We start from the raw sequence: 24648 nt of genomic DNA, 5'->3' as shown, positions 1-24648 counted from the left end.
CATGCCGTGTGGCAAAAAAAAGCAGTGTGTGCTTTTTTTTCCTCTCCAGCAACCTGATTCATGGTGGTTTGGTGGAAATGAAAAAATTAATCTGTGTGTAAAATACGAATAATCCCCCTCTCTGCCTTCCACACAAGAGGTTGATTATTATTAGGTTGGTGCAAAAGTATTTGCGGTTCTTGCAATTATTCGCCTTCCAAACCACAATTACTTTTACACCAACCTTGTGGGGACAGAGCCAGGGGTGCAGTTTCCAGGCTCTTGGCCTCACATAGAAAGGTGCTGGCTGAGGTAGTAAATGGCCATCAACTGTGATTGCATGGCCATCAGCTGTGGCTAGTTGGCCGTCAGCTGTAACCAGTGAGCCATTGGCCACTAATATAACTGCCGTGGCTAGGCTAGCAGCAAATGGGAGCTAGCAAGGAGATGGTGGCTGAGCTAGCAAGCATGGATTGCAGTTAGCACAGCGGATTGCAGCTAGCAAGTGGTATTGGTTGGCAGAGAGAAGTGCACGGCAGGTTGCAGGTCGTGTGGCTCCTGCTTCCTGTGTCTCCAACTCAGCTGCCCGAGAGACTATAGTAGTATGACTCCCCTATTTGTGGCTCCATGGGTGTTCCTTTTTGGCCTCACCATATCCTGCATTCTTATGCAGGGAGCGGTACCAGAGACCCTGCAAGACACCCTGCATGACAAACCTAATACCATGTTTATCCGAAAATAAGACCTACTCAGACCATCAGCTCTAATGCATCTTTTGGAGCAAAAATTAATATAAGACCTGGTATTACATTATATATTATATATTATATTATATAAGACTGGGTCTCATATTAAAATAAGACCCGATCTTATATTAATTTTTGCTCCAAAAGACACATTAGAGCTGATGGTCTGGCTAGGTCTTATTTTCAGGGAAACACAGCAGAGTTAAGGCACTTCTTTACATGCATAATTAATTAGGTTTGGGTATCCTTATTGAGAGCTTACTAAGTGCTAGCCAGGCAATGTACTGAGGGCTTTGCACAAATTACATCCTTTAAGGCTGCTAGTTCCATTATTATATTATTATATCCATTTCACAGATAAGGAAAGTAAAGCATAGAGAATCTAACAGCTTACCCTTTTAGTACCATATCTGCATTGCAGAAATATTAACCCCATCACTACAGGATTAATTAATGGGATCCTATTGCATTTCAAAAACCAGAGGCTTAATGCCCACACAGATACATCCACAAAGAAAGGCACGATGTAGGAACCATATTTCTGGGAAATACTAGTGTTCCTTGGAAGTTTTCAGAAAGGGACATTTTTCCTAGTGTATAAAAACAATATTGAAATAATTTCCTCCATGTTGAGTTTTATCCCTAAAATTGTTCTTAAACTTTTAGCCCTGGTTATCAGTTTCCTAGAAATAAGTAACAAGTGTGATTCCTTAAAAATATGTATGTGTATGCATCTGTGCATCTAATATGCGTATCTTATTTCCTACTGGTGAGTTCCTACTTCACTTGACAGCATTAAAAAAAACGAACAATGCTTCTCAGTGTCTGCATAAAACACCGTGACCACCAGTGCTCCAAAGAACTTTATCAGCTTTATGACTTGATTGCTTATTGGAAAGAGCAAGGAAAGGCTTTGGATGCCACTCAGATCTCTAGCCGTTTCCCTGCCCTAAGTTTCGGATACTCCAAGAGGCTGGGGGAATTAGATGAAAGTATTTGTAAACTATATATACATAGCACTGTAGATCAAAGGCAGAATAAAATGAATCCAGGAGGTGGGCAAGGCCTTTGACATGAAATTGGAAGATTTCCGTTTTTTAAGTTTGTGGGTATTATGAAAGTTTGAAAAAAGCCAAATTATTGCTTAATTCATCAGTGTGATTATAAGGGGAAAGCACGGTGGAGGTTCACTCCCCCAGCACTAAATTCCGGGGAAAGGTGTGCTGTGAGGATGTATGAAAACGTGTCGACTTATGCTGTAAAATCCAGTGGCAAAGAAAGTACTTGCATCTGGTATGCTGCCGTTTTACTTTTTTTTTTTTAGCAACTTTATTTCACTCTGGTGTTCTAAATATTATAGAGATATTTTCTCTGCTGTATAGATTTCCAGGAAGAGACATTAATACATCATTATAAAACCACACATGTTGTATTCGCTTCCTGTTGCTGCTGTACCAAATTACCACAAACTCGGTGGCTTAAAACACAAATGTATTAACAGCCGTAGTTCTGGAGGCCGGAAGTCCGAAATGGGTCTCCCTGTGCTACAATCCACTTGTCAGCAGGGCTGGTTTCTTCTGGAGGCTTCAAGGGAGACTCTGTTTCCTTGCCTTTTCTACCTCCTGGAGCCCTCCCCATTCCTTAGCCAATGGCTCCTTCCTTCATCTTCAAAGCCAGTGATGGCAGGCTGAACCTTCCTCCTGCTACCATCTTTTCATGCTCTCCATCTTCCAATTTAAGGACCCTTGTGATTCTGTTGGACCCATCTGAATAATGCAGGACACTTTCCCTATTTTAAGGTCATTCAATTAGCAATCTTAATTCCACCTGCAAACTTAATCCCCCCTTCCCTGGCCATGTAACATATCATATTCCTAGATTCCAGGGATTGGAACGTGGAGGGATGGGGCGAGGGCGTTATTCTGCCTACCACATGGGTTAAATCTATTTTTAAGTCAATAAGGTTCAGACAGACACACAAATGGCAGACACTTCACAACATCCGTGCGCTCCTTAGCCCTCTGACTCTTGGCTTTGGAACAAGGTGGTAGAGGAGGGTGAGGGAAGACCTCCTTCCTTTAGGGCTAAGCAGTTGTGTGCTGGTAAACTTAACAACCGGCTCTGGCAGGGAGGAGCAGGGAGGACGATTTGTAGCCTTTGCTGATTTCCATGGTGAAAATACTCCCACATGGTCATTTCCAAGCTACTGACATGAAGTCAACTAGTTAAAAAAAATCGTCAAAATATAACAGTCCTGGACAGCAGCCGTTTGCCTGGGGAGGAGGGCGGTACTTCGCAGGCCAGTGTCCCTGTGTGTGTTTGCTGTGCATTTTAAAGACTAAACGCTCCATAAGCACCGCCATTACTGCTTCTCCTGGCTGCTTTCACCGTGGCAATGGGAAGTATGTCATTTCTCGATGGTTAATGTCCATTTTTCTTATATCTGACACAAGCTACTGAAAAGGCTCGCATTTAGTATGAGAAGCCTCAGATTTACGGACGACAGGAAGAGCTAGTCAGGGGGGCAGTGCAGGCCGATTAGCCAGAAAAGTCAACTCTGTGGAAGGAGCAGGGGAGGCTGCTCATTCTCTTGGAAGGTCGTTTAGATGAATGCTCCCCAAACGTTTATGTGCACAGCAGTCACCTGGGGCGCCTGTTAAAATGCACACTCTGGGTCAGGTGGTCTGCGGTGGGGCTCGAGATTCTGCAACAAGTGATGCTAATTGGCATCAAATGATGCCAGTGCCACTGGTTCAGGGGCCACAGTTTGAAGGGAAAGGAGCTACACCTCAGCTCTATCTCCCCATCTCTCACCATCAGACAAATTTATACCAATAATCATTTCAGCTATCATGTTAGAAAAGCCAACCCAACTAACGTTTCTATAGTTAGTGATTGCTATGCAGCCAGAGTTATGGTATCACTTGGAAAAGGAAAAAATGCTGTTTTACTCAATGTTAAAGGAAACCGTTTCGGCCACTGACATTTCTGAGTCATGTATGTTATTTGATCCATGAAGAAATGAGCTATGAATGATCCACAAGCCAGCCAATTGTGGGTATTAAATGACAACTAACAGATGACTTTTAGCTTAAGAGGTTGCAACACAATCATTCTTCAGATCTGCAAGCCTCTTAATTCAGTTCCTGGTGATGATTTAATGATTTTCGTAGTTCCACCTGCAGTGCAAACAAACTATGTTTCTATGTAAGGGGACACTTCTCTACAACCACAAGACCAAAGTGTGAACCTTCCTTTGAAGAAGAAAATGGCGGGGGGGGGGGCGGCGGGTGCTAGGTGGAGAGTTGGATGAAAAGACAGTGGGGAATAGAGAAGTACCGTGAGAAAGACAGGTTTAAAAAAAGTTATTGTAATGAAAATGTGTTCAATAATGTGTAATAGCTGATCAATCGGAAATGGATTGCTAAATCAAATTTTGTAAACAAATCCCTCCTCTTCTTTTCTTCTACGTCCTGCATTTCAGTACAGTTAGTTACACATGGATAACTTATCTTGTCTCCATCCCCACAGCCTACATCTCTACAGATGTGGCATCTCTAAATCTACAGATAGTCCTGGGCCTTGGGAGAAGAGGATGTGGGGCTTACAGACTCATTTTACAGGAATAGTTCAGAGAGGGGTGGGGCCTGCTCAAAGTCACACAGCACTGCAGGACACCTTCCAAGAAAGACTCAGTCTGCTCAACAGCAGGTAGAGAGCTCCCCCGGGGAAGAAAAGACACATAGAGCTCATGCATCCCACAAGCCATCAGCTTTTGGCTTCATTAATTCTAACTGATAAAAATATCTATTGTTTGGTAACCAGGTTTAAATCTTGGCCAACACTCAATCTTTAAAGAAGAAAAAAGGAAGGAAGGAGGGAGACAGAGACAGACAGACGGACAGACAGACAGCAGGAATAGGAATTGTGCTTTCATGACTTCTGCCTGCAGCACATGTCATACTTGGTCGTCAGTATCATGAGTCACCCCTTGATCCTAAACCTCCAACACTTAAAACCAACCGCAACTTAGGACTTTGTGGGGAATGGCAGTAGGCGGAGTGGGTGGGGAGAGTAGCACTGCGTTCTTTCTTCTTCTCTAACTGATGAGCATTTTGAGAAACCCCCCCACCCCAGTCCCAGAATGAATATCAAAACTAAAAACATCACTTGGAGGCTTAGAATAGATCATATCACTAATGTGGAAATGCAAATGCATGCTTTCTCTTTTCTCAGTAAGAGAGCATGTTCTAACTCACATCACCCTGGGAAAGTCAATATTTGGATACAAATATGGTGGTGCACACTAATTGCCATTGTCACTAACTGCTTTGCCCTGTAGCCAAATATACAGCAACTGCTTTGATCCCTGGCCTGGGAGGCAAGAAAGTGTGGGAACTAAGAACTGTGGCTCCGAGGCCGGTCAGCCTGGATTCGAATCTTACTTTCATTAACCGGCTGTGAGTCCTTCAGCAAGCACTCTACCCTCTGTTTCCTCATTTGAGAACTTGGGTAATAAGAATAACATATACTTTGCAGGGTTACTATGAGGCTTAAATAAGTTTGTCAAGGGACCGTGTCTAGAAGAAAGCCTGGCACGTAGGAAGCTCTCAGTGAATGTCACCTAATCATCCTCTCCACCGTCTTACCTTCTCTCTCTGAATTGCCTTCATTTTTTGGATTTCAGCTTCTTCAGCCTCCTTCTTGAGTCTTACAGCTTCTTCTCTTTTTAGCTAAATTGTATGAAGATTACAGAGGACAAAAACCAGTTACTATTTTTCTGTCGGAACTGGAACACGAATTACAGTATTGTTTGTGCTGTATGTCGCCATGATTATATGTTGGCCCTTCAAGCTACTCAAATCACAGAGAACGGTCAGGTTACTTCTCCTGCCCATGAAATTTCTCTTTGTATTTCTTCCTTGGTCTCTGTCTCTCTGTCTCTACCCCTTCCCCCTACCTTCTGGGTTGGGGAGGAGAAAGATGGGCAGATAATTTTTCATGATTATAAAACTCACTAAGCATCTTAACTTTTTTTTTTTTCCCCTTGGTAATACTTTCATGACTGTTACAGGATAAACAAATCCATGTTGTTGGAACCAAAATATTCAAACATGGTCGAGTTAACTTAAACTAGAAAAAAAAAAATCCCTTAATCAGGGGTCCTGCTGCCTAATATATCACTTGAATGAGAATTCTAGATATTTATCTCTTCACTTCTCACTTCCTGATTTCTTTGATTTTGCGAGTTTCCTTTTGCAATTGGTTTAAAAGTTTTATGCTTTTGGTTAAGTTACTATATTTATTTCCCGATTACGACAAAGTGCTGGTGCTCAAATTCCTTGCCAAAATTAAACTCCAAGAGACAGATTCTGACCTTTTGCTGGTATTTAGATTGCATCAGTTGGAGTTGCTGTTTCTGCCTGACTTGAGTCTCTGATTGGCATCCACCTAAGGCAAAAAAACATCACAGAGGTGAAACATGAATGTTAAGCTGAAATGTCAGCCATCAAAAAGTAATTAATCCATGATAAGTCTACACCATGAGTTTCTTTAACATTTTCATGCCTCTAGAAATAAGGATATAACCCGTTTTATAACCAGTTTTCTTCATAAGACATTAAAGAATGGTAATTACTTAAAGGAGAAACAGAGCTGGACAGAAAGATAAGACCCTATTCCTAAAAGAACAGGACAATCCTACGTCAGTTTTTCAGTCGTGTAGGAATTCAACTTTTCATTTAGATTGAAATCATACCTGAAGGTCCATGCTAAATAATAAGAAATAGTGCCTGTCTTGGAAATTCTATTAGGTTAATGACTGACTGTTCCTTAACCTAATAAAGATAATGATCAATGCTGCTGGAATCATTCTTCCTCTATTGCCCTATCTATATTCAAGTGGCAAACCTCAAGAAACCCTCAGGACTCTTGACACTAGACAGATATGTAGTCTTTATAACTCAGTTTTCAAAAATACAATGGGAATATTCTTGTTAGTAATTGACTGTCAGTCTACATTATTTATTATTCTTTAGGTAGTCAGTAGAAAAATATGAATGTTAGATTATTTGCCTGCTCTCTTTTAAACCAAAAATAATTTGGGCCAGAAATCCATGCGGCTTGACAATCATCTAAGAATTGCTGTTCAGGGATTTCTCAGTGTTTATGCAAGCTTGGTGTGTGTATTATAAAGATCCCTTTGAAATAGTTCTCTGGTATTTTGGTCACTAAAAGTGTCAGTTCTCTGAAAGATTCACTCTCACAGAAGATACATTAAAACAATTTGCATTCACCATAGTTTGTATAATTGTACTGATAAAGGCACCATTGGGACTTCTCTTGGGTCCCAAAAGACATATAAAGTTTATTTGGTTTCAGCCCTTCAGTCTCTGTTGTGGGGATGTGGAATGGGAAAGAAACAGGGAGGGCTACTGAAGCTTTTACCTAATGTTACAGCCCCTTTCAGTATCTCCTTCCACTATTCCAATATTTTAAGGGGTAGAGGAATAGGGGAAGAGTTGAGAATAAAAATAAATGGAGAAGCTCAAAAGTCTAAGCATTTACAGGTTTTGTTCAAAGATCATCTGAAAGTTTAATACACTTTAGAATTTTCTTTTCTACCTTTTAGCCTCTTCCCACACATATTTCTTTGGATATTCTTACATATGTCAAAAATGAGACTGCTCACTTTTAACTAAGGTCACAAGACGATAAGCACCAACTGTTCCAAATTCCAAAGCAAGATCCCTAAGCAGGATCTTCAGGGGGATAACTGAACCAGTTTGGGGAACCTTAACTAGCAACAACCTTCAGCCTATAAAAGAAGTTGAATAAGTCAAAGGGAGGTAGAAATCAGAGGAAAGATGTCTTTGTGTCCATTTCTCTGTGTTTGGGGAAGGAGGAAGCTTCACATCAAGATGAACAAGAGAGGTTTAATGAAAATCACTTGGCGATGTCAATCTACGTCCCCAAGAGAGGGAGGGACCTAGTGGATCCACGCCTAGAAAAGTCAGAACCTAAAGGCTCTTGTCAGTTGGCTACTCAGATGGGTCATCGAGAAGAGGTAGCTGCAAGGCAAATGGCCTGTGTTTTCAGAGTTTGTGGGAAGACAGGATGAACCAGTGTTTCCTGTATTCCCAGTCTGGAGAACGCCAACTGAAAGCTGTCTTAAAGGGACCTACCCATGTGGGCCACCTAGAGGAACCATGGAACCCTACAAAGAGAGCCTACCTACCAGAGCCAATGCTGAAGCCAAGCATGCCAGCAGGAAAGTCTATCACCAGGGAAATCAGGTGAAAGAGGAATGGCAGGCAAGGAGGCATGTGAGAACTCCAAGAGCCCCAGTGGGGAGAATGCCCAGTAAGCATATACCTAGATTTGAAGAAACCGGAATCGGGGCACTATAGACCCTACCTCTCCTATCTCCCCTTCTCCCTTTGACCCTGGGGTTGGGGGTCAGAATCTGGGAACAGAGGAGTCAATCGAGAAGAATTCAGCTATGCCCTGTTTCCATCGCTAGCTTTCTTCCCAAATAAACCTGGGCTAGAGTAGGGAAGATCTTTTAATCTCCCTTAGTAATAGTTTTGACCAGAAGCTAGGACTGAACAGTAATTGCTGAAATGACACTGTCTGATGCCTAAAATTGGCTGAACAACTTTCTTATTTGAAAAGACCAAACAGAACTAATTTCTTGGGAAAAACTTGTCCCACAGAGTTGGTTTGGGGGGGCCAGTTAGGACAGAAAAAGCTGTTTCCTGGTTGTACCCCTCCAATCTGGTTTATTGAGTATAAAAGTGACACCTGAGAGAATCCCCTTTCATAAAATACAGGGAGGTGACGGCGACAATACTATTACTTTCACTCATGAATGATTTCCAAATTAGCTTATTTTCACCTACAGGCTGGAAATCTCTCTCTCTAAAATTATTGTGACAGTAAGCGAGTCCTGATACTAGACGTGTTTGTATTAACTAACATATTTGTATTAAATCCATGGAAACTGTGTACCCAGCCCTTCAAGTCCTTAGCTGCTGTTAAGGGAAGGGAACAAAGGACTGAATGATTCTCATTAGGTGGCCTCCCTGTTGAATGATTCAAACACCAGGCAAAGGCAGCCCAGACAATTCATCACACAGGCAGCACGTACTCCAGTGACCCAAAGGTCTATCTGTAGGATGAAAACACAGGTGACGTTTTTCTTTATACCCACCCCTGGGTCCCCAGCTCACTCCCATCTTAGTTTTGAAATCAACTCTCCATTTATTTTTCCCCCATTAGTATTTAAGTGCCGTGATTCATATGCTTGTGACAGCATTTACTCCCATCCTGACTAGTGCTATGACAGAGCATATGCAGCGCCCCAGGTAAGCTTTCTTCACAGTTGATCATCTAAGGGACGTTAAATTGTTTGGCAATTAAGCCATCACTTTATTCCTGTATAACTGTGGCATCATATGTTTGCTACTTGCAGAAAATCAGAAACAAAAATATACTGGAGTAGTTAAGCGTTTACAACTTTAAATGCATAGCAGCCCAGTGACCCAACAATGTATAAGCTACATGCAAAGACAGACCGAGGCGTGGTGCTGACGGGACTCATGGGTGGCCTCGTCTTCCCCTGTTCAGAGAGCCAGCTGGCCTGCTTACCTAGCGGTGTGGGTACCAGGTGCACCGGCTTCGCTCTCTGCTGCTCCTTCCATTTCTTCAGGTTCTCCAGCTCTTCCTCAGCAACTGAGCCACGTGGGAAATACAAAATCATCAATTATTAGAACGTAGAAAGGAAAAGGGTCCCTTTAAAGCATAAGAAACAACTGTCAGAGGGCACTTAACTACATGTGGGCACGAGAGACCCCGGAAAGGAAGACACCATTCAGCCCTAACCCCCCCGAGTCACCCTAGGCTCACCCCGTGACACTTTTTCTCCAAGAGTCTGCACAGGAGGTTCAAATCTGGAAAACAACCTGAACTCCTACGAAAATAAAGGCGTGTAGTTTTTCTTCCCATTCTGGCATTCTTAAAACCCTCTATCAAATTAATTTTAAGAGTTTGCTATAGGGAATATTTACACAACTGGAATACTCGTGTCAAGAAGAACTTTCTGCACATAGGTAAATACATATCCCCAGATAATTCTGATGCCCATAGTCTTTATTTCAAATGTTCCCCCAAGCTTACTGAAACTATAGGGAGTGATGTTTCTGCACTGCCGGCGGGCAACCTGCTCTGGTTCCTGGCACTCGGGACAGCGGTGCTCAGTCCCCAAGCATACACTCTGAGTGACAGCAGGGGGCGCCAGAGATACTAGATTTGTACTTCCATGAGACCTGTTTGTTCCAAATGTCCATTTATATTTTTTCATTATTAGAGAAAAACAAAAACTTTCTGAAACACCTCTAAAAATGCAGATCACATTGAGGCTTAAGTATTTAAACCAAAAGCGTGTGAGATGCCAAAACATTTTTGGTATTCTGTTGGTCAACCGCTGGCAGTGCCCACTCTGCCTATTTATCACAGTCTGCACTGACCCAGTTTTACCACCAGGGGGCACCTGTCTGGTGGAGACCCTTTACAGAGTTGCTTTCCTTGTGCCCTTAGTCCATCATTAGTCACGAAATTAATTTTCCCACCAAATTCTAATAAAGGGGAGCACAGAACCTCAGTTGATTTGAACAAGCCTCATAACTTCTTTGTGAACTAAATCTTTAGTTCCCCTTGCAATTCTAACGTACATAATGCCGTAACTTGAAACGACAGCATTTATTTTACCGTAATATTTCAATTAGACATGTTGTACACCCACTTGCTATAAGGAACACAAAAATGAGCACAGTGTGGGAGAAGTATAGCATGTCCTCCGATAATGGGTCATCATAACGTTGATGGGATACGACAGGGACTTAGTTCTGATTTATATCAATCAGCCTATGGTAAAATTGGTTTCATTATACGTTGCCTCACTTAAAGTCGCAGAACCTATCAACAATGTTAAGTGTGTTTACCTACTGTACACAAATGAAAATAGCTGAGTGTAGCCTCTGATAGTTATAAAATTATGGGAGCACAGAGGTTTAAAAAAATAATTCCATTCAGAAGGGATGGGGCATATTTAGAAAGAATGGGGCATATTCAAGTACATAATTATTTCAAGTATATAACTTGTCTATTCCAAAGTATTCATAGTCCGGTAAAAATATCTGCAGTCAGCCCGACTTTACAAGAATGAGGTGGGTCTATTGGCAATAGGCGTGAATTTGTCTGAGCCCAACAGAAATCTGAGGTGTACAATAGTGCTATGAGCTCTGCTATGAACATAGAGAAACAAATTTGGAAGTATTAACAATAGAATCGTTTTAAAAGTTATAATTAAAACTGCTAAAGTTAAATAAAGAAAAACACTTAATGAGACCTGGTAAGTATATCCAAATCAGAAAATAAAATACTTCAAACCAAAGAAAACCAATTGTACTCTATAAGAAAATGACAAGTTTTCTGAATATTAGATGAATAAATATACGTACTCCTTTGTATCTGATCTCTTCGGTCTTTATTTGGTGCTATCAAGGTGTAAGCGCCTCTGCTAGAATGAGAGGAAAAAAATTGCTTATTATCATGAGAAATTACTAATGCCTACAAAGCACCTCAAAGAGGTGGTATATGACTTAGACCAGTTGGGTGTCTACTAATAGGCTGTATTTACTATCATCACCATCAAATATGTACTATGGATGATCGCCTTAAGACCCAGGACTGTTCTCCAGACGCTTACAGTCTCATTGTCAAAATAAAACAAATGCACATGGCCAAATACAGAACATAAAGCAATTGATGAAGAGTGACAAGTGACCCTTTCAGTTAGCTCTTGGTAAACTGTCTCTGCAGGGGCCCCATGGGCAAGTCCCTTTGAAATGGCTTTAGGCTGGCATTCTCTTCCATGTGATCCTCATAGGGAATGCAAGAAACACTCATGCATTGTTTGTTCCCACAATCTGGGAATCCGAGCCATTTGCAATGTAGCCGTCTCCTTGATGACCCATCTGAGGGGCCAACTGGCCACAGTCTTGTGCTTTGGGGCTTTGACTCTTCCAGGAATGGACCCACTGGGTCTCTCATTCTCCTTGCGACACTGGTATCAGGGAAGACTTCGTTTACGCAAAAGTATTCAACTCAGAGATATCCAGAAGCTTTTAAAACATTGTGGGCAGAAAATATTTTAAGAGCAGAAACTGAACTTAATTGATCTGTGCCTACCCACTGCCTGGCACAAAGTCGCGGCTTGATGAACATGAGCTGACTTGAAATGAAACGATGTCGAGACCCAGGCTGTGAGTCTGTGCCATGTGTCTCTTCTTTGAGACGATCCATGTGGTCCCACAACAGCATAAATAGTTCCCAGAGCAAAAATACAACACAGCAGCAGACTGCAGCATATGTGTGGTTGCAGTGTTGGGGGAATGCTGTGGATAAACACATCAGCTTATAAATGTAGGTTTTTCTATACTCTTAGAAGTCTCTCTCTTCAACACAGAATGTACAATTTCAAAGGACAAATTAGCAAAGATTGAACAGTAGAGGCCAAAAGTGCTGATGAACAGAAGCCATTTCTTCCTTATCGCTTTATGTTCCCAGCAGCGAAACTTCAGCCAGCCTCAAACTGGGCTTTAATTTTAAACTTGTAAATGGGAGGTGTGCAACCACCTTTGCATACAAATGGGGTTGCTGGATGCCCAATTACCTAATGTATATTAGCAGACGTTGCATGTGTAGCCCAGCATACATACAACGTTATGAATACAAAATTAGGAGGCCGCTGCTGGAAATTAATCCCTTGTCCATTGCATATCCTTTGTTCACCCTAAGAAAGATTTTTCACTAAATTGCCAGCACTTTATAGGAGCTGGAGAGCTGCGATTCTGTAGGTAGTACCCTGCAAACCCGAATATGATGCAATAGTGAGCCATTCTGCAGAGCCTTAAAGATGAAACATGACATACTGGATTTAAATGCCAACCATGAAATGACTGCACAATCCTCCGTGTCCACTAGGACTGTGGTATGGGGCTTCTCACCAGACCAGGGATGTGACTACACTACAGATCAGTCGTTCTTCAACTTTAGTGTGTAGCAGAACCACCTGGAGGGTTTGTAAGAGCCGCTTCTCAGGTAGTAGGTCAGGGGTGGGGTCTGATAACGTGCATTTGTAACAGTCCCAGGTAATGCTGATATGCTTGATCTGGGGACCCCACTTCAAGAACCACTGAGGTAGATCAAGGTGTTTAGTCAAACATCTGGACTAAAGGAAGCTTAGGGATTAATAAACCACTGACAAAGACACAGGGGTTAAGTCCTGTGCCCAAGCTCATGAGATTGATTAAGCAATAGTGCTGAGACACAAACCCAGGACTTCTGACTTGGACCAGCTGGGCGTCTGCAGCTAAATTTTCAGCTCCACGTAGAAAGCGTAAAATATGAAGGAAGTGGCCACAGATCCAAGATGGAGGAGAGTCAGAGACTCCACCGGGATAGAAAACTTCAGAGAAGAATAGCAACTTGAAGCTTAAAAGACAGGATCTGAAAATGGCAGAGTGTTTGTTTGCTAGGACGTTGCTGAGATGAGTTTCCTAGAGAATTTTCTATGGGTCTGTCTCTCTTATGAAACTTTTGGAAAAGGTTTGGAAAGTAAAATTGATCTGTTGGTAAAAGATTTTATTCTACGATATCCAATCTGATTAATTTCAAAGTCCGATAACATCATACTAGAATCTTTAGTCCTAGGAATCAATCTACGGCCAATGTGTGTGGGCTGCTGAGACCCAGACACAGTACAGGGCCGTGAACAAAGGGGAAGAATTGCCTAGCTCTGAAATCAGAGGTTTTTAATTGAAACCATTTAAACATAATCCCAGACTCAAGGACAGTGGTCCCAGTAATAAATATTTTATGCTAGAGACTTTCTTAGCCACCTTCTTAGCAATATTTTATTGGCTGAAAATGCCAAATCTGACACATAATATTCAGAAGAAAGCAATGCTAAGTAATTGAGTTTCTATTCCTCTTCCTTGCTATAGGGAGAAGAGCTTAAGTCTAAATAAGGAACTGCTTTTTATTTTTTATTATCATAACGCAGAGCATAAGTCCTTGGTAAGTACAGATATTTGTCCCTTCTCTCTTAGCTTTTCCTTGACATGAATAACAAAGATAACTTATTCATGTTTTCAGCCAATTAGTTTCCACCCACAGCAGGGGCCTCTGCTCTTTTCACCTCCATGCCATCCTTTCCAACAGCCTGACTCTCAAGGCTGCTGACCTACAAAAGCCCAACCTGCCTTTTAGGATTTAGTATTCTGGTCATTTCCTGATTAAGCAACACGCCAGCTACTGAAATAAATGTCTATCTTTGAAAATGAGTTTCCTTAATTACCTCATTGAAATTTAATGAAATATCTCAATTTGTAAGATTGTTTTCACTTTCCAACAGCACATACCAGCGAGATACTAAAGGAGAACGTATGAAAGAATAGCACGAGACAAAGAGAAACATGTTTTCCTGCTCCATAAAAAAAATAAATACAACATATTCAAGAAATGTTTTCCTTGTGAGCTCTCTCCTGAGCCACACAACTACTTGTCTTGCATACATTTGTGCACAGTTTTTATAAGGTCTCATCAATAAGCACTCTAGAAAAAAATGTTACGTTGAAGTTATGAAAAATAGCTTGGCTGGCTGAAAGGATTACACAGATATATCCCCTGGTGTCTACAAAAACTGCAGCAGATGTAATTTAAATTTCTAATTAAGAACAACACTGGTTTGACTGAATAAAGAAAAACACAGTCAAGAACCAAAATTCAGAAAGGGGTAGATTGTGTTTGTACTAACATAATTTCAAGCAGAATAGGAGACACATAACATCTACTGTCCTATAAAAAAAAATGGTTTGAGGTTTTCATAGTTCAAGAAAATCTTATCCTTGAGTGAAATTGAAAAAAAGGATTTTTGGCTAATCAAAAACACTGGATAGAGATTCATTTTCCAGATACGACTTTCTACATTGGTTTTTACTATATGATCTTTCATGAAGAAATCTGAAACTTACCATTTTTAGCCAACATAAGTCAAAACTTTTGAGGCATTCAGGTTTCCAAGAGTTCTTTTCCAAACAGACCATATTTCCAAGAAAAATATAAAATGACAAGATCGTGCTGAGTAAATCATCCTTGACCCCTAAGCCTGCTGCACCAGCCTTGACCTAGCGCTGCAATCTCCAGTGTGGAAGGGCTCATGAATTCTCTTTGGTTTCAGAACATGTAGAGCCCAAAACAGTGTCTGCACACCCAGGAGGCCGATGGGAAGCTGGCTAGTTTTATAACTTATGGCTTCTGTTAGAGGGCTGAGTAGATACCCAAGGGAAAAGATAAACAAGAGATCTTCAGGTCATCAGAGCCTTTGTTCATAGGAAGCCTTAATGGACATGAGAAAGAAGTACACACTCATCCATACCAGGACCTCCACGCAGGGCTATGGCTTACTGAGACATGGTATCTTGATGCAAATTAGAAAAAAAAAGTGGCTCTTCTTTCAGGTGGAGGTAACTCCACAGTAGGACACACGGTTTGGTATACATAGTTGAAACTTGAATGGCATGGGTTGGGACTGGGTCCACTTATATACAGATTGTTTTTGGTTTTTTTTTCAATAAATACAGTCAGCCATTTGCATATGAGGATTCAACCAACCTCAACCAACTGTGGATCAAAATAGTATTTTTGCATTCCCAAGCATGGATTCCCACCTTGAATTGAAAATACTGTTTCGATCCGTGATTGGTTGAATCTGCGGATGCAAAAAGCCAACTGTAGAGTCAAGAGTTATATGTGGACATAGAACCTAGGCCTGACTCACTAGCACATGTCATTTTTCATGCAGTGACTGAACCCTTTGCTGCATCTCCTTCCACACTATGTGTAATTTAGTTTATCAGATTGTCTTTTTACATTCCTGGTTCTTCCCTCGAACATCTAGATCCTGATTCCTGATTCTTTTCTGTGTTCTGTGCACAAGAGTAACAAGAACCATGACATGAAACAAAATGATATTGATAAATAACATCTCATTAAAGATCACTAAATAGTTTTCCCCTATAAAAGAAAGCAAGCAAGGTTCTGACCCCAGATTTTTTTCCTTAAAGTATGTGTTGGAGTGTAATATACCTACAGTAAACTGCACAAATCTTAAGTCTATAGTTCCATGACAAGATTTCTTTTAACTGCTCCAGATTCCAGAATAAAGGAAAAAAGAGAGAGGCACAATGAACTTTAGGATATTATCTAAATTACTTTCCCTAAACTTTTTATCTTAAATTTTAAGCCTACGAGCAAAATTAAAATATTATGTAGAATGAAAATCCATATACTATTGACCTATAGTTGCTAATTGCTACTTTATGCCAAATTCACTTTCTCTCTCTTATTTTTTCTGAAGCATATGAAAGTAAGCTGCAGAGTCGTGACACATCATCTGTAAATACTTCCGCATGTATCGCCTAGGAACAAAAACATTCCTCTACTTAGACATAATAACATTGTCACACCCACAAAATTTAATATTCATATAATATTGTCTAATATTCAGTCTATATTCAAATTTCTAACGTTCCAATTTTTTTATATTCTTCCCTCCCCCCACCTCATCCTGGAGCCAATCAAGGATTACATCCTCCTGTAGTTTGACATGTCTCTTTAGAATCTAAACAGTGTCCCTGACTTTCTTCCTGCCTCTATGAGTGACATTTTTGAAGAGTCCAGGTGTGATGATTAATTTTTATGTGTCAACTTGATGGGGCCATGAGATGCCCAGATATCAGGTTAAGCATTACTGCTGGATGTGTTCATGCGGGTGTTTCTGGAACACACTAGCAACTGAATCGATAAACTCAGTAATCGATAAACTCCCAAGGTGGGTGAGCATCATCCAATCCCCTGAGGACATTCATGAATAGAACAAACAGGCAGAGGAAGGCTGAAACCACTCTGCCTACTGTTGAGCTGAGACCGAGGTCTTTACTTGCCCTCCATGCTCCAGGTTCTCAGGCCTTCAGACTTGGAGTAGGTTCTACACTGGGGGTTCTGTGGCTTTCAGGCCTTGAACTACCCCAGCGGCCTTCCTGGGTCTCCAGCTCCCAGACAGCAGATTGTGGGACTTCTCCGCCTCCATAGTCATGTGAGCCAATTCCTTATACTAAGTCTTTTCATACCGTGTTTCTGTGAAAATAAGACCCAGCCAGACAATCAGCTCTAATGCGTCTTTCAGTGCACAAATTAATATAAGACCTGGTCTTACTTTACTATAATGTAAGACTAGGTCTATCATATCATATCATATCATATCATATCATATCATATCATATCATAAATATAATATAATATCATATTATAATATAATGTATTATATTATAATACCGGGTCTTATATTAATTTTTGCTCCAAAAGATGCATTAGAGCTGATGGTCCGGCAAGGTCTTATTTTCGGGGAAACACGGTATATGTACTATTGGTTTCATTTCTCTGAAGAACCCTGACTATTACACCAGGTAAATCAACTTAGGAAATTTTTAGAATGCCTCACAATCTGAATTTGAGGAAATGATGATTTACCTCATGACTGGTTATTCAGGTAAACATTTTTTTGGAAAGAGTATATCATCAAAGGTGTTATCAAACACTAAGTGGTTAGAACAAGAGTTGTTTCCTTGTACAACTACTAGACAATAAACCAATGTGAAAACCAGTATCTGCCTGTATGGTAAAGAGCAATTACATATTAAAATAATGATTAGAAAGAGTACTTATCTTCTTCTACCCGTTGCCTTCTACTGGCAGTGGAAATCAAAGGGCACAATGACCTTGAGACTCTCTACTTGGCATAAAGAGCCAAAGAGCATAATCTACACATTAAAGATAAAAATGTCTTTGAATCAAACTCTTCGAAGTGTTTATTTCTAAGGATGGGAATTATAGGACTTTGAAGTGTTTATAATAAGCAGATACAGCTTTACTTTCACAGTCAAGGAAAAATATTCCAAAGATTTTTTAAATGAGGAAATATTTAAAGATTTAGGGGCTGAGATTTTCTTACAAGGTTAGGTAGCCCAGCATTTCTGCTCTCTCATTCCATACTAAAACAATCACCGTAGGACACTAGCTCTTCAGGTTTAATGATAGTAAATGTCTTCCGTTTTTCTACACGGCTTTAATGGATTGTCTTTTAAGTGTTCATATTTGGGGGGAAAAATTATAAACATTACAGAACAAAGGAGCCATCATCGGTTGATTCTCTGATATAGAACAGACCCTTCAAATGCAGTCTTCTCCCTTTGATGATTTCTTTTTTCCTGTTAAGCTTTTGTTTCAGATTCAAATACATCCTGAATAGATGCAATTAACCTTAAGAATATGTATAACCTTACAGCACTCTACTGACTTTGTAGTAAGGAACCTTAATGCCTAATTGAACTAAGTTTCTTTTTTCTTTTTTTTTTCTCATTTCTGCAATGCGTCTACTGGTTATTATAGGTATTATGTGTTTTCAAGCTTTCATCGTACTGTTGATTTATTGTTTCACTATTTCAGCTGTCAAAGGCTTTTTGAGAAATGCCTGCTCATTTTTGATGATATTGTATTTGAACAAAAATGATTACTTCCCAAGACTTGGCAGACTGCAAATGCATATCATAATAAGGAGAGGAATCTAGTGCAGAAGACTTGGAAATTCATTCTAAAAACAACCATAATGTACACCTTCCTGCATAAACAGGAGGGTAAATTTGATCTAATCAAACCAAAATGCCTGCTCTTTCCATTCACTCCAATAATCTCTTCTGCCATGCATAGAATTATGCTTTTCAAACTGTAGGTGGTAAGCCACTAATGGAAAGTTTATTTTTAGTGAATAAGAAGAGAAAATGTCAAGAGTGTTATCACATATGGTAAGAGCGAAAACGGTTTTGCGAACTTTTTTCAGTTATATGTAAACTCATATACACCCATACATGAAATGGGTCGTGCATATCAAATGAATCATTTACTCTGGGCAATGGTCAGAAGTCTGAAAGATCATCGGAAGGCAGTAAATTGTTTAGGTTTTGCTCAGAGACAGTGACACTCGAGAACTGCTCTAATGCAAGCCCACCGAGCTGTCATTTAGGAAAAGTAGCAAAGAGGACCCCACAGAAACTTTGCTCTTACTATGAACTACTGCTCTATCCAATCATTTAAAAACTGTAAACAAATATCGTATACTGTTTCTATAGTACCTCTAGCCAACAGAAGTTCTATTTTCTTGATGTGAAAATATGGCTGCTGGTAGGAAATTAGCCACCTGCACCGTCACTCCCTCCTCCAGCCCCGTGTCACGTTCAGGATCCAGACTGTGGTAGATTTAGTTGGATTTAATGCTGGTTCTGAGACCTTGGGAAATATTTAATCTCTCAAGACTTTTTTTGTTTGTTTGTTTGTTTGTTTTGTTTTTTCTACAAAGTAGCAATACATTTATTGTGAAGAGAAAATTTAACAATGCATGTAATAGGCGCAAGGTCTAGTGCATGGTTAAGAGTTAGACATTATTTCCAGTTATTGTTATTTTGGTTTTCATTTCTCAGAGGACCCAGTTTATCTCTCTCAGGTCACAACTGATTCACTTGGTGCTACCACAGTATTGCCGTACTTCATTACATTTCTCATTTCAAAAATAAGTCAAATAGGTAGAGCTCCATTGACTAGTTTGGTAGTAGAATCTGGTAGTAGAATCTGGTAATCTACCCAGCTCATTGAGTCTTATTATTAAGTTAGAAATTCATTAAATACTGTGTTTCCCTGAAAATAAGACCTAGCTGGACCATAAGCTCTAATGTGTCATTTGGAGCAAAAATATAAGACCTGGTCTTATTTTACTATAAGACCAAGTATAATATAATATAATATAATATAATATAATATAATATAATATAATATAATATAATACAATACAATATAAAATGTAATATAATATAATATAATATAATATAATAAAATATTATAATACAATATAATATAATGTAATATAATACTGGGTCTTATATTACTTTTTGCTCCAAAAGACGCATTAGAGCAGATTGTCTGGCTAGGTCTTATTTTCAGGGAAACAGGGTAGTCTGTGTTAAATACCATCTGTTGTTTTACAAGCTTTCTGAATGCTTATGAGCCTTGCCTGGAGATTGGGTTTAAGAGTCCCCTAATGAATAGCCATCTATACTGAGTCCTAAGAAGAGTTTCATCAGAATCAATCACATATTTTCCCTTCCTATGTACTATTATTTCATAGCACGAAAGGAAGTTTGGCATTATTCAGTTCTGTCTCCAGGGAGAAGTAATGGCCTGATGCTTTCATGCCATTTAGCATCCACAGGCAAAAGCTTATTTCCTCACAGTCATAAGAAGAGACAGAAGAGAAACCTGGAGCACTGCAGTGAAGAAGAAATAGTGAAAGCAGTTTTTCCAGGTTCTCATAAGTTTGTAAAACTGGCACTCCATTTAAGGCTATTTCATGTGGCTAGGATTCAAACAAGGTGAGCCAAGAATGACTGAACAAATTTTTCATCATCTGCTTTATACGTAAGAAATTATACTTCAGGGTTCAGATTATACCCAACAATCATTTAATAGTGGTGTTTATAACAATTGAACTAGTACTATAACTTAATAATTAGGTTATCATATATCACATCTTATATCCCATCTTACATTTACAAAATGTTTAATACGAATGTACCACAGTGTTCTTTAAGGGGAAAAGAGAGAGAACCAGGGAGTGGCTACTAATAAGTGGTTTTACCAAGCCCACTCTCATTCTTCTTTGAGAGTTTGAGGATGAAGGAAAAGAAAAGCATCAGTTACCAGGGTCATTTCCTTCCCCACATGCAGCACAACAAGCTGTGAAAAGCACTGAAGTTAGAGTAAGAAAGCTAGGGAATGTCCCCTGAGCCCCAAGGGAGGAAATAAGAAACAAGGGAGGGTTTCCCCAGTTCACAAACATAGTGTCTACGCTGTGTGGTCAGGGATGTGTGTGCATCTTAAGGGCTGTGTCATCTGTCTGGGTTCTCCAAGAAGCAGACATCAAGATGCATCAAGGATTAGACCTGCAGAGATGTACTGGGGGGGGTGGGGGGGTGGAATGTCAGTGAGGGATAAAAGGGAAGCTAGCAGCAGTAGGCAGGGAAAGCCTGGAGAATACGCGCAGGAAAAAGGGACGCAGGATTGAGAGGGAAGAGCCATAGACTGCTACACTGTTCTGAGGAAATCTTAGATAGATCCATGGGAGTCTTCTGGCAAAAGCTGACCAAAGAGGAGTCTCACATGGGCCAGGAATGGGCTGGCACGAGTACCCTGGAATGCTCCGACACCGGCTGGAAGAGTGCAGAATAAGTGTGCTCTCAGAAGAAAAGATGTGATGCATCCAAAAGGGTGGCAGCTGGGCTGTCAGTTGACTATGCAACTCACAGTGAGTTCTTTCGAAGGAGATCTGAGAGCAAGCTTCCTTGGCAGCCACAGAGGCTAAACTTCTGTGGTATAATACAAAATAAGTAGTCTTTATCCCTGGAGCTCCTAAACTCCCTGGAATTCCAAGTAATAAGAGTGTTGATGATATGCTAACGAGGTGATTCCTGATGTGGGCCTCTAGAAAGCTTCAGGGTGGGAGTTGTTTGGTCTGAAAAACCAACCACATGATCAGAGGGTTGGAACTTTTAGGTCCACCCTGCCTCCACCTCGGGGGCATTGAATTCAATCACCAATGGCCAGTGGTATAATCAATTATGCCTATGCAATGAAGCGTGAATAAAAATTATTGAACAATAAGGTTTGGGGAGCTTCCTGATTAGTGAACACGTCAAGGTACCTGAAAGATGACCCCCGATAGGGCAAGATATTGCCAGACATCAAAGCCCATCCTCCCTGCCCACACTGGGGCTTCCTTTATGGACATGTGAGAGGACATGGGGTCAGATTTCAAGGCTTTGTCATATAAATAAGCTCATATTGAGAGTAAGCAAATGAAGCTTGATCCAGCACTTAATTTTCTCTTCCCCTTTCCTTAATTTTCCATCAGAAAATGCTTCTGATTTCTCTCCAAAGCAATAACTCAAATCTTCTTAATGGCTTTTTGTTGTTGTTTTTACTGAGATGTTATTTGCGATTCAACCATTTTCCTTGGTTTCCCACTTCCATTAAAGGAGACAAATGAGAATAATCAGTCGACATAAGTGACCAATGCAGATCTAAGAATTCAGAGTGGTCCAAACAAGACCTTGATGTTAAACACCTAAAAGAGAATGTACCTTATAACACTCTGCTTAATGCAACTGGTTCACATGAAAATATATAAATAAAAGGGTCCTGTAGAAGATAACTGAACTGTCCCAGGTATTCGCTAATGGTCTATTAGCAAACCCTAGCAATCACAAAATAGTATGCAGTGAGGTCTTCAGGTATTGAGGTCTCAATAACTCATTAGACAATTGCCCCTTTCTGAGCAATTTGATCCAGCAAGATTCTAGGGCAATTTACAATCAAATAAAAAAAAAAAAGATAGATGCAGTTGCTAATGTTTATGAGAGATGAGCTGGTAATTAAATGATTATATCTAAGTAGATGCTGTTTAATAGGAAAAAAGGCAGGTAGAGTGTTTTTATCATCAACCTGAAATTGTATGTCCACGACCTCTGTTACATTAAATGCTACAGCTTATAGAGATGTAGGTTACTTGAAATTAATATGCTTCTAGTTGTGGCAAGGTACCTGTTATTCGGAGGGGGAGAGAGGGGCAGCAATCTCTCACTGACGTCACCCAGATAATCCACCCCAACTAAGGGTAACCTTAAACTGAATAATATTAAAAGCCTGGTACTTATGAAAGAAAATGTGTTTATTGGTCATAAGGTTGTATGTTGTTCCTTAGCAACCATTGTCTTTTATGTGACTAGTTGATGAAAAGGGAAACTAAAAGTGAAGCAAACCATTTGGAAAGTCCCAATTCACAGAGGCAATGCTTCAAAAGCAAGAATGTCTCCACAAACCCTACTGTTGAGTTACAGAAGCTCATTCCATTGGGCAGAAACAGAGCACCCCAGACAATCTGCATAATAAACGTTTCCTGAAAACCAACTGTCATCCCTGAGTCAAAGATCTAGAGTAAATAGTACCTGTATGGAGCCCTCCTCAACATGAGGAAGTAACAGGAAACTCAGTCACTTCCTCACTCTCAGGGTCACTCCTCTGGTCCTCACTTCACCTGGAGTTTTGTTGGGACTCAGGCTTGCTCCCAGAGGCAGCCTGCGGACCTACCCATATCAGATTCCCTCTTCCCCCCTGTCTTGCAGCTGATGTGGATACACCATTTAAGGCACCGATTTTTTTAAAGGGGAAGGAAAAAAATTTTGATACTTTTCAGAGTATGAGTCCTGGAGATACCTGGAAAATTAGTAAGAGGCCCAGGCAGTTTCTACACACCCACGTCTTTCAATCCTGTAGCCAGGCCCCAGAATCAGGAGAACAGTGGTTTTGAAAGGCAAGGGGGCTCTGATATTTAGTAAAGGAACGCAGACTGGCACACTCAATTTATAAGTGCGCTTTTGTTAAGGCAAATGAGCCTTCCTTCTCTCAAAACCCCTGTTTTGGGGCCCCTGTGGTTTCGAAGTCTAATGATCAAGGAGGTGCCTATGAGTATGTTCAGGGCCCAGCCCCCACCCCCCGCGGGGTGTTAAACACTTACCACGTCGGGCCCGCGTGCTCCAGGCTCTCCTGCGAAGGGCGCTTGGGGCCCGCCTCCAAACCCTGACTGGGGCCTTGCAGCGGGTCCGGCTCGGGGCGCTGCCCAGTGGGGTCCTGGGCTGGGTCGGAGGCGGCGGAGGCGCCGAGCCTGGAACCCACCACCTTACTGCGCGTGTACATGGTGCAGAGCCCGCGGGTCCCGGCCGCCGCCGCTGCGGGAGGCTTGCGGGCTGGGACGCTTTGCGAGTCTCCAGATGCGATCCTCAAGAAGAGGGGCAGGGGTTTTAACAGCGGAGTTTCGATTTCTTGTCACCAGCTGCAGACTGCTCCCGCCCCGGGGACTTCCCGGTTGGTGCTCCAGGCAGGCGCCCCCTGACCGGGTCGCAGGTTCAGCCGCCCCGCCCGCCCCTGCTGGGCTAAGCTGGCTTGGCCTCTACAGGTGTGTGGGTTTAAAATCTCACAAGCAACCTCAGAGGATAGTAAAGGTAACTGATCAGCCTTGACACCTTGTCAGTGAGTAGCCGCGAGGTGTCAGGGATCCTGATAGTAGATACTTTAGAGGCTGTTTAACAGGTAACCCTAGTTTGAGGTTACTGCAGGACATTTGAGACTGTGAACAATACATTCACTTTCAGATGCCAGAGATTAGGTCAATAATTAAAATCATCTAAACGGAAATTCCCCTGTATCAGTGATGACCGCCCACTACTGTTGTGCAAGTTCTTCCCAGGGAACGGAAATGGAAAGTGAAATCAAAAGCAGAGAAAACACAAAACTGGAGAAGCAGGCTGAGGGGTAGGCAGCCTTGCTAAGCAACTGATCAGGCATTCAAGAAAGAGTGACTAAATACCTGCTCTGTGCAAGGCACTGTGCAGTGGTTCGCCTACAGTGGGGGCATCTTTTAGAATACCGATTTGCAAGATTCTGCGTCTGTACGCTTAGGGGGTATTTTTCAAAAGCTCCTGGATGCTTCTGATGTGTGCTGGGTTGATCACCACTGCCATAATGCTGGCTATCCAAAAATGATAGAAGGCGGCTCTTCTCTCACATAAGCTGTATTCTAGGAAACAGATAAACAGATGCTAATACCTCCATGGGAGGAGTGAGATAACAGGAGGGTGTG

At 41.1% G+C, this 24648-nt stretch overlaps 1 protein-coding gene across 3 annotated transcripts in view; it reads right to left on the bottom strand.

Annotated features, from left to right (window-relative positions):
* The window catches only part of EPSTI1 (epithelial stromal interaction 1), a 72866-nt gene extending 48729 nt beyond the window's left edge, over positions 1-24137 (bottom strand). For 2 of the 3 annotated variants that reach the window (XR_012495438.1, XM_019749818.2), the window contains exons 1-5: positions 23527-24137; positions 11246-11304; positions 9375-9458; positions 6103-6176; positions 5375-5458 (exon numbers count right to left, since the gene is read on the bottom strand). Coding sequence is in view for 2 of the 3 variants with exons in the window: in XM_019749818.2 (XP_019605377.2) it covers positions 5375-5458; positions 6103-6176; positions 9375-9458; positions 11246-11304; positions 23527-23705 (480 nt within the window). In the remaining variant the exon portion in view is untranslated. The remainder of the gene's footprint in view (positions 1-5374; positions 5459-6102; positions 6177-9374; positions 9459-11245; positions 11305-23526) is intronic. The other variant, XM_019749815.2, reaches the window with a different exon arrangement.
* Positions 24138-24648: the final 511 nt, after the last annotated feature.

This window comes from Rhinolophus sinicus, linkage group LG04, assembly GCF_036562045.2.
Source record: "Rhinolophus sinicus isolate RSC01 linkage group LG04, ASM3656204v1, whole genome shotgun sequence".
Classification (NCBI taxonomy): domain Eukaryota; kingdom Metazoa; phylum Chordata; class Mammalia; order Chiroptera; family Rhinolophidae; genus Rhinolophus; species Rhinolophus sinicus.
This window is presented reverse-complemented; position numbering and strand designations above follow the sequence as displayed.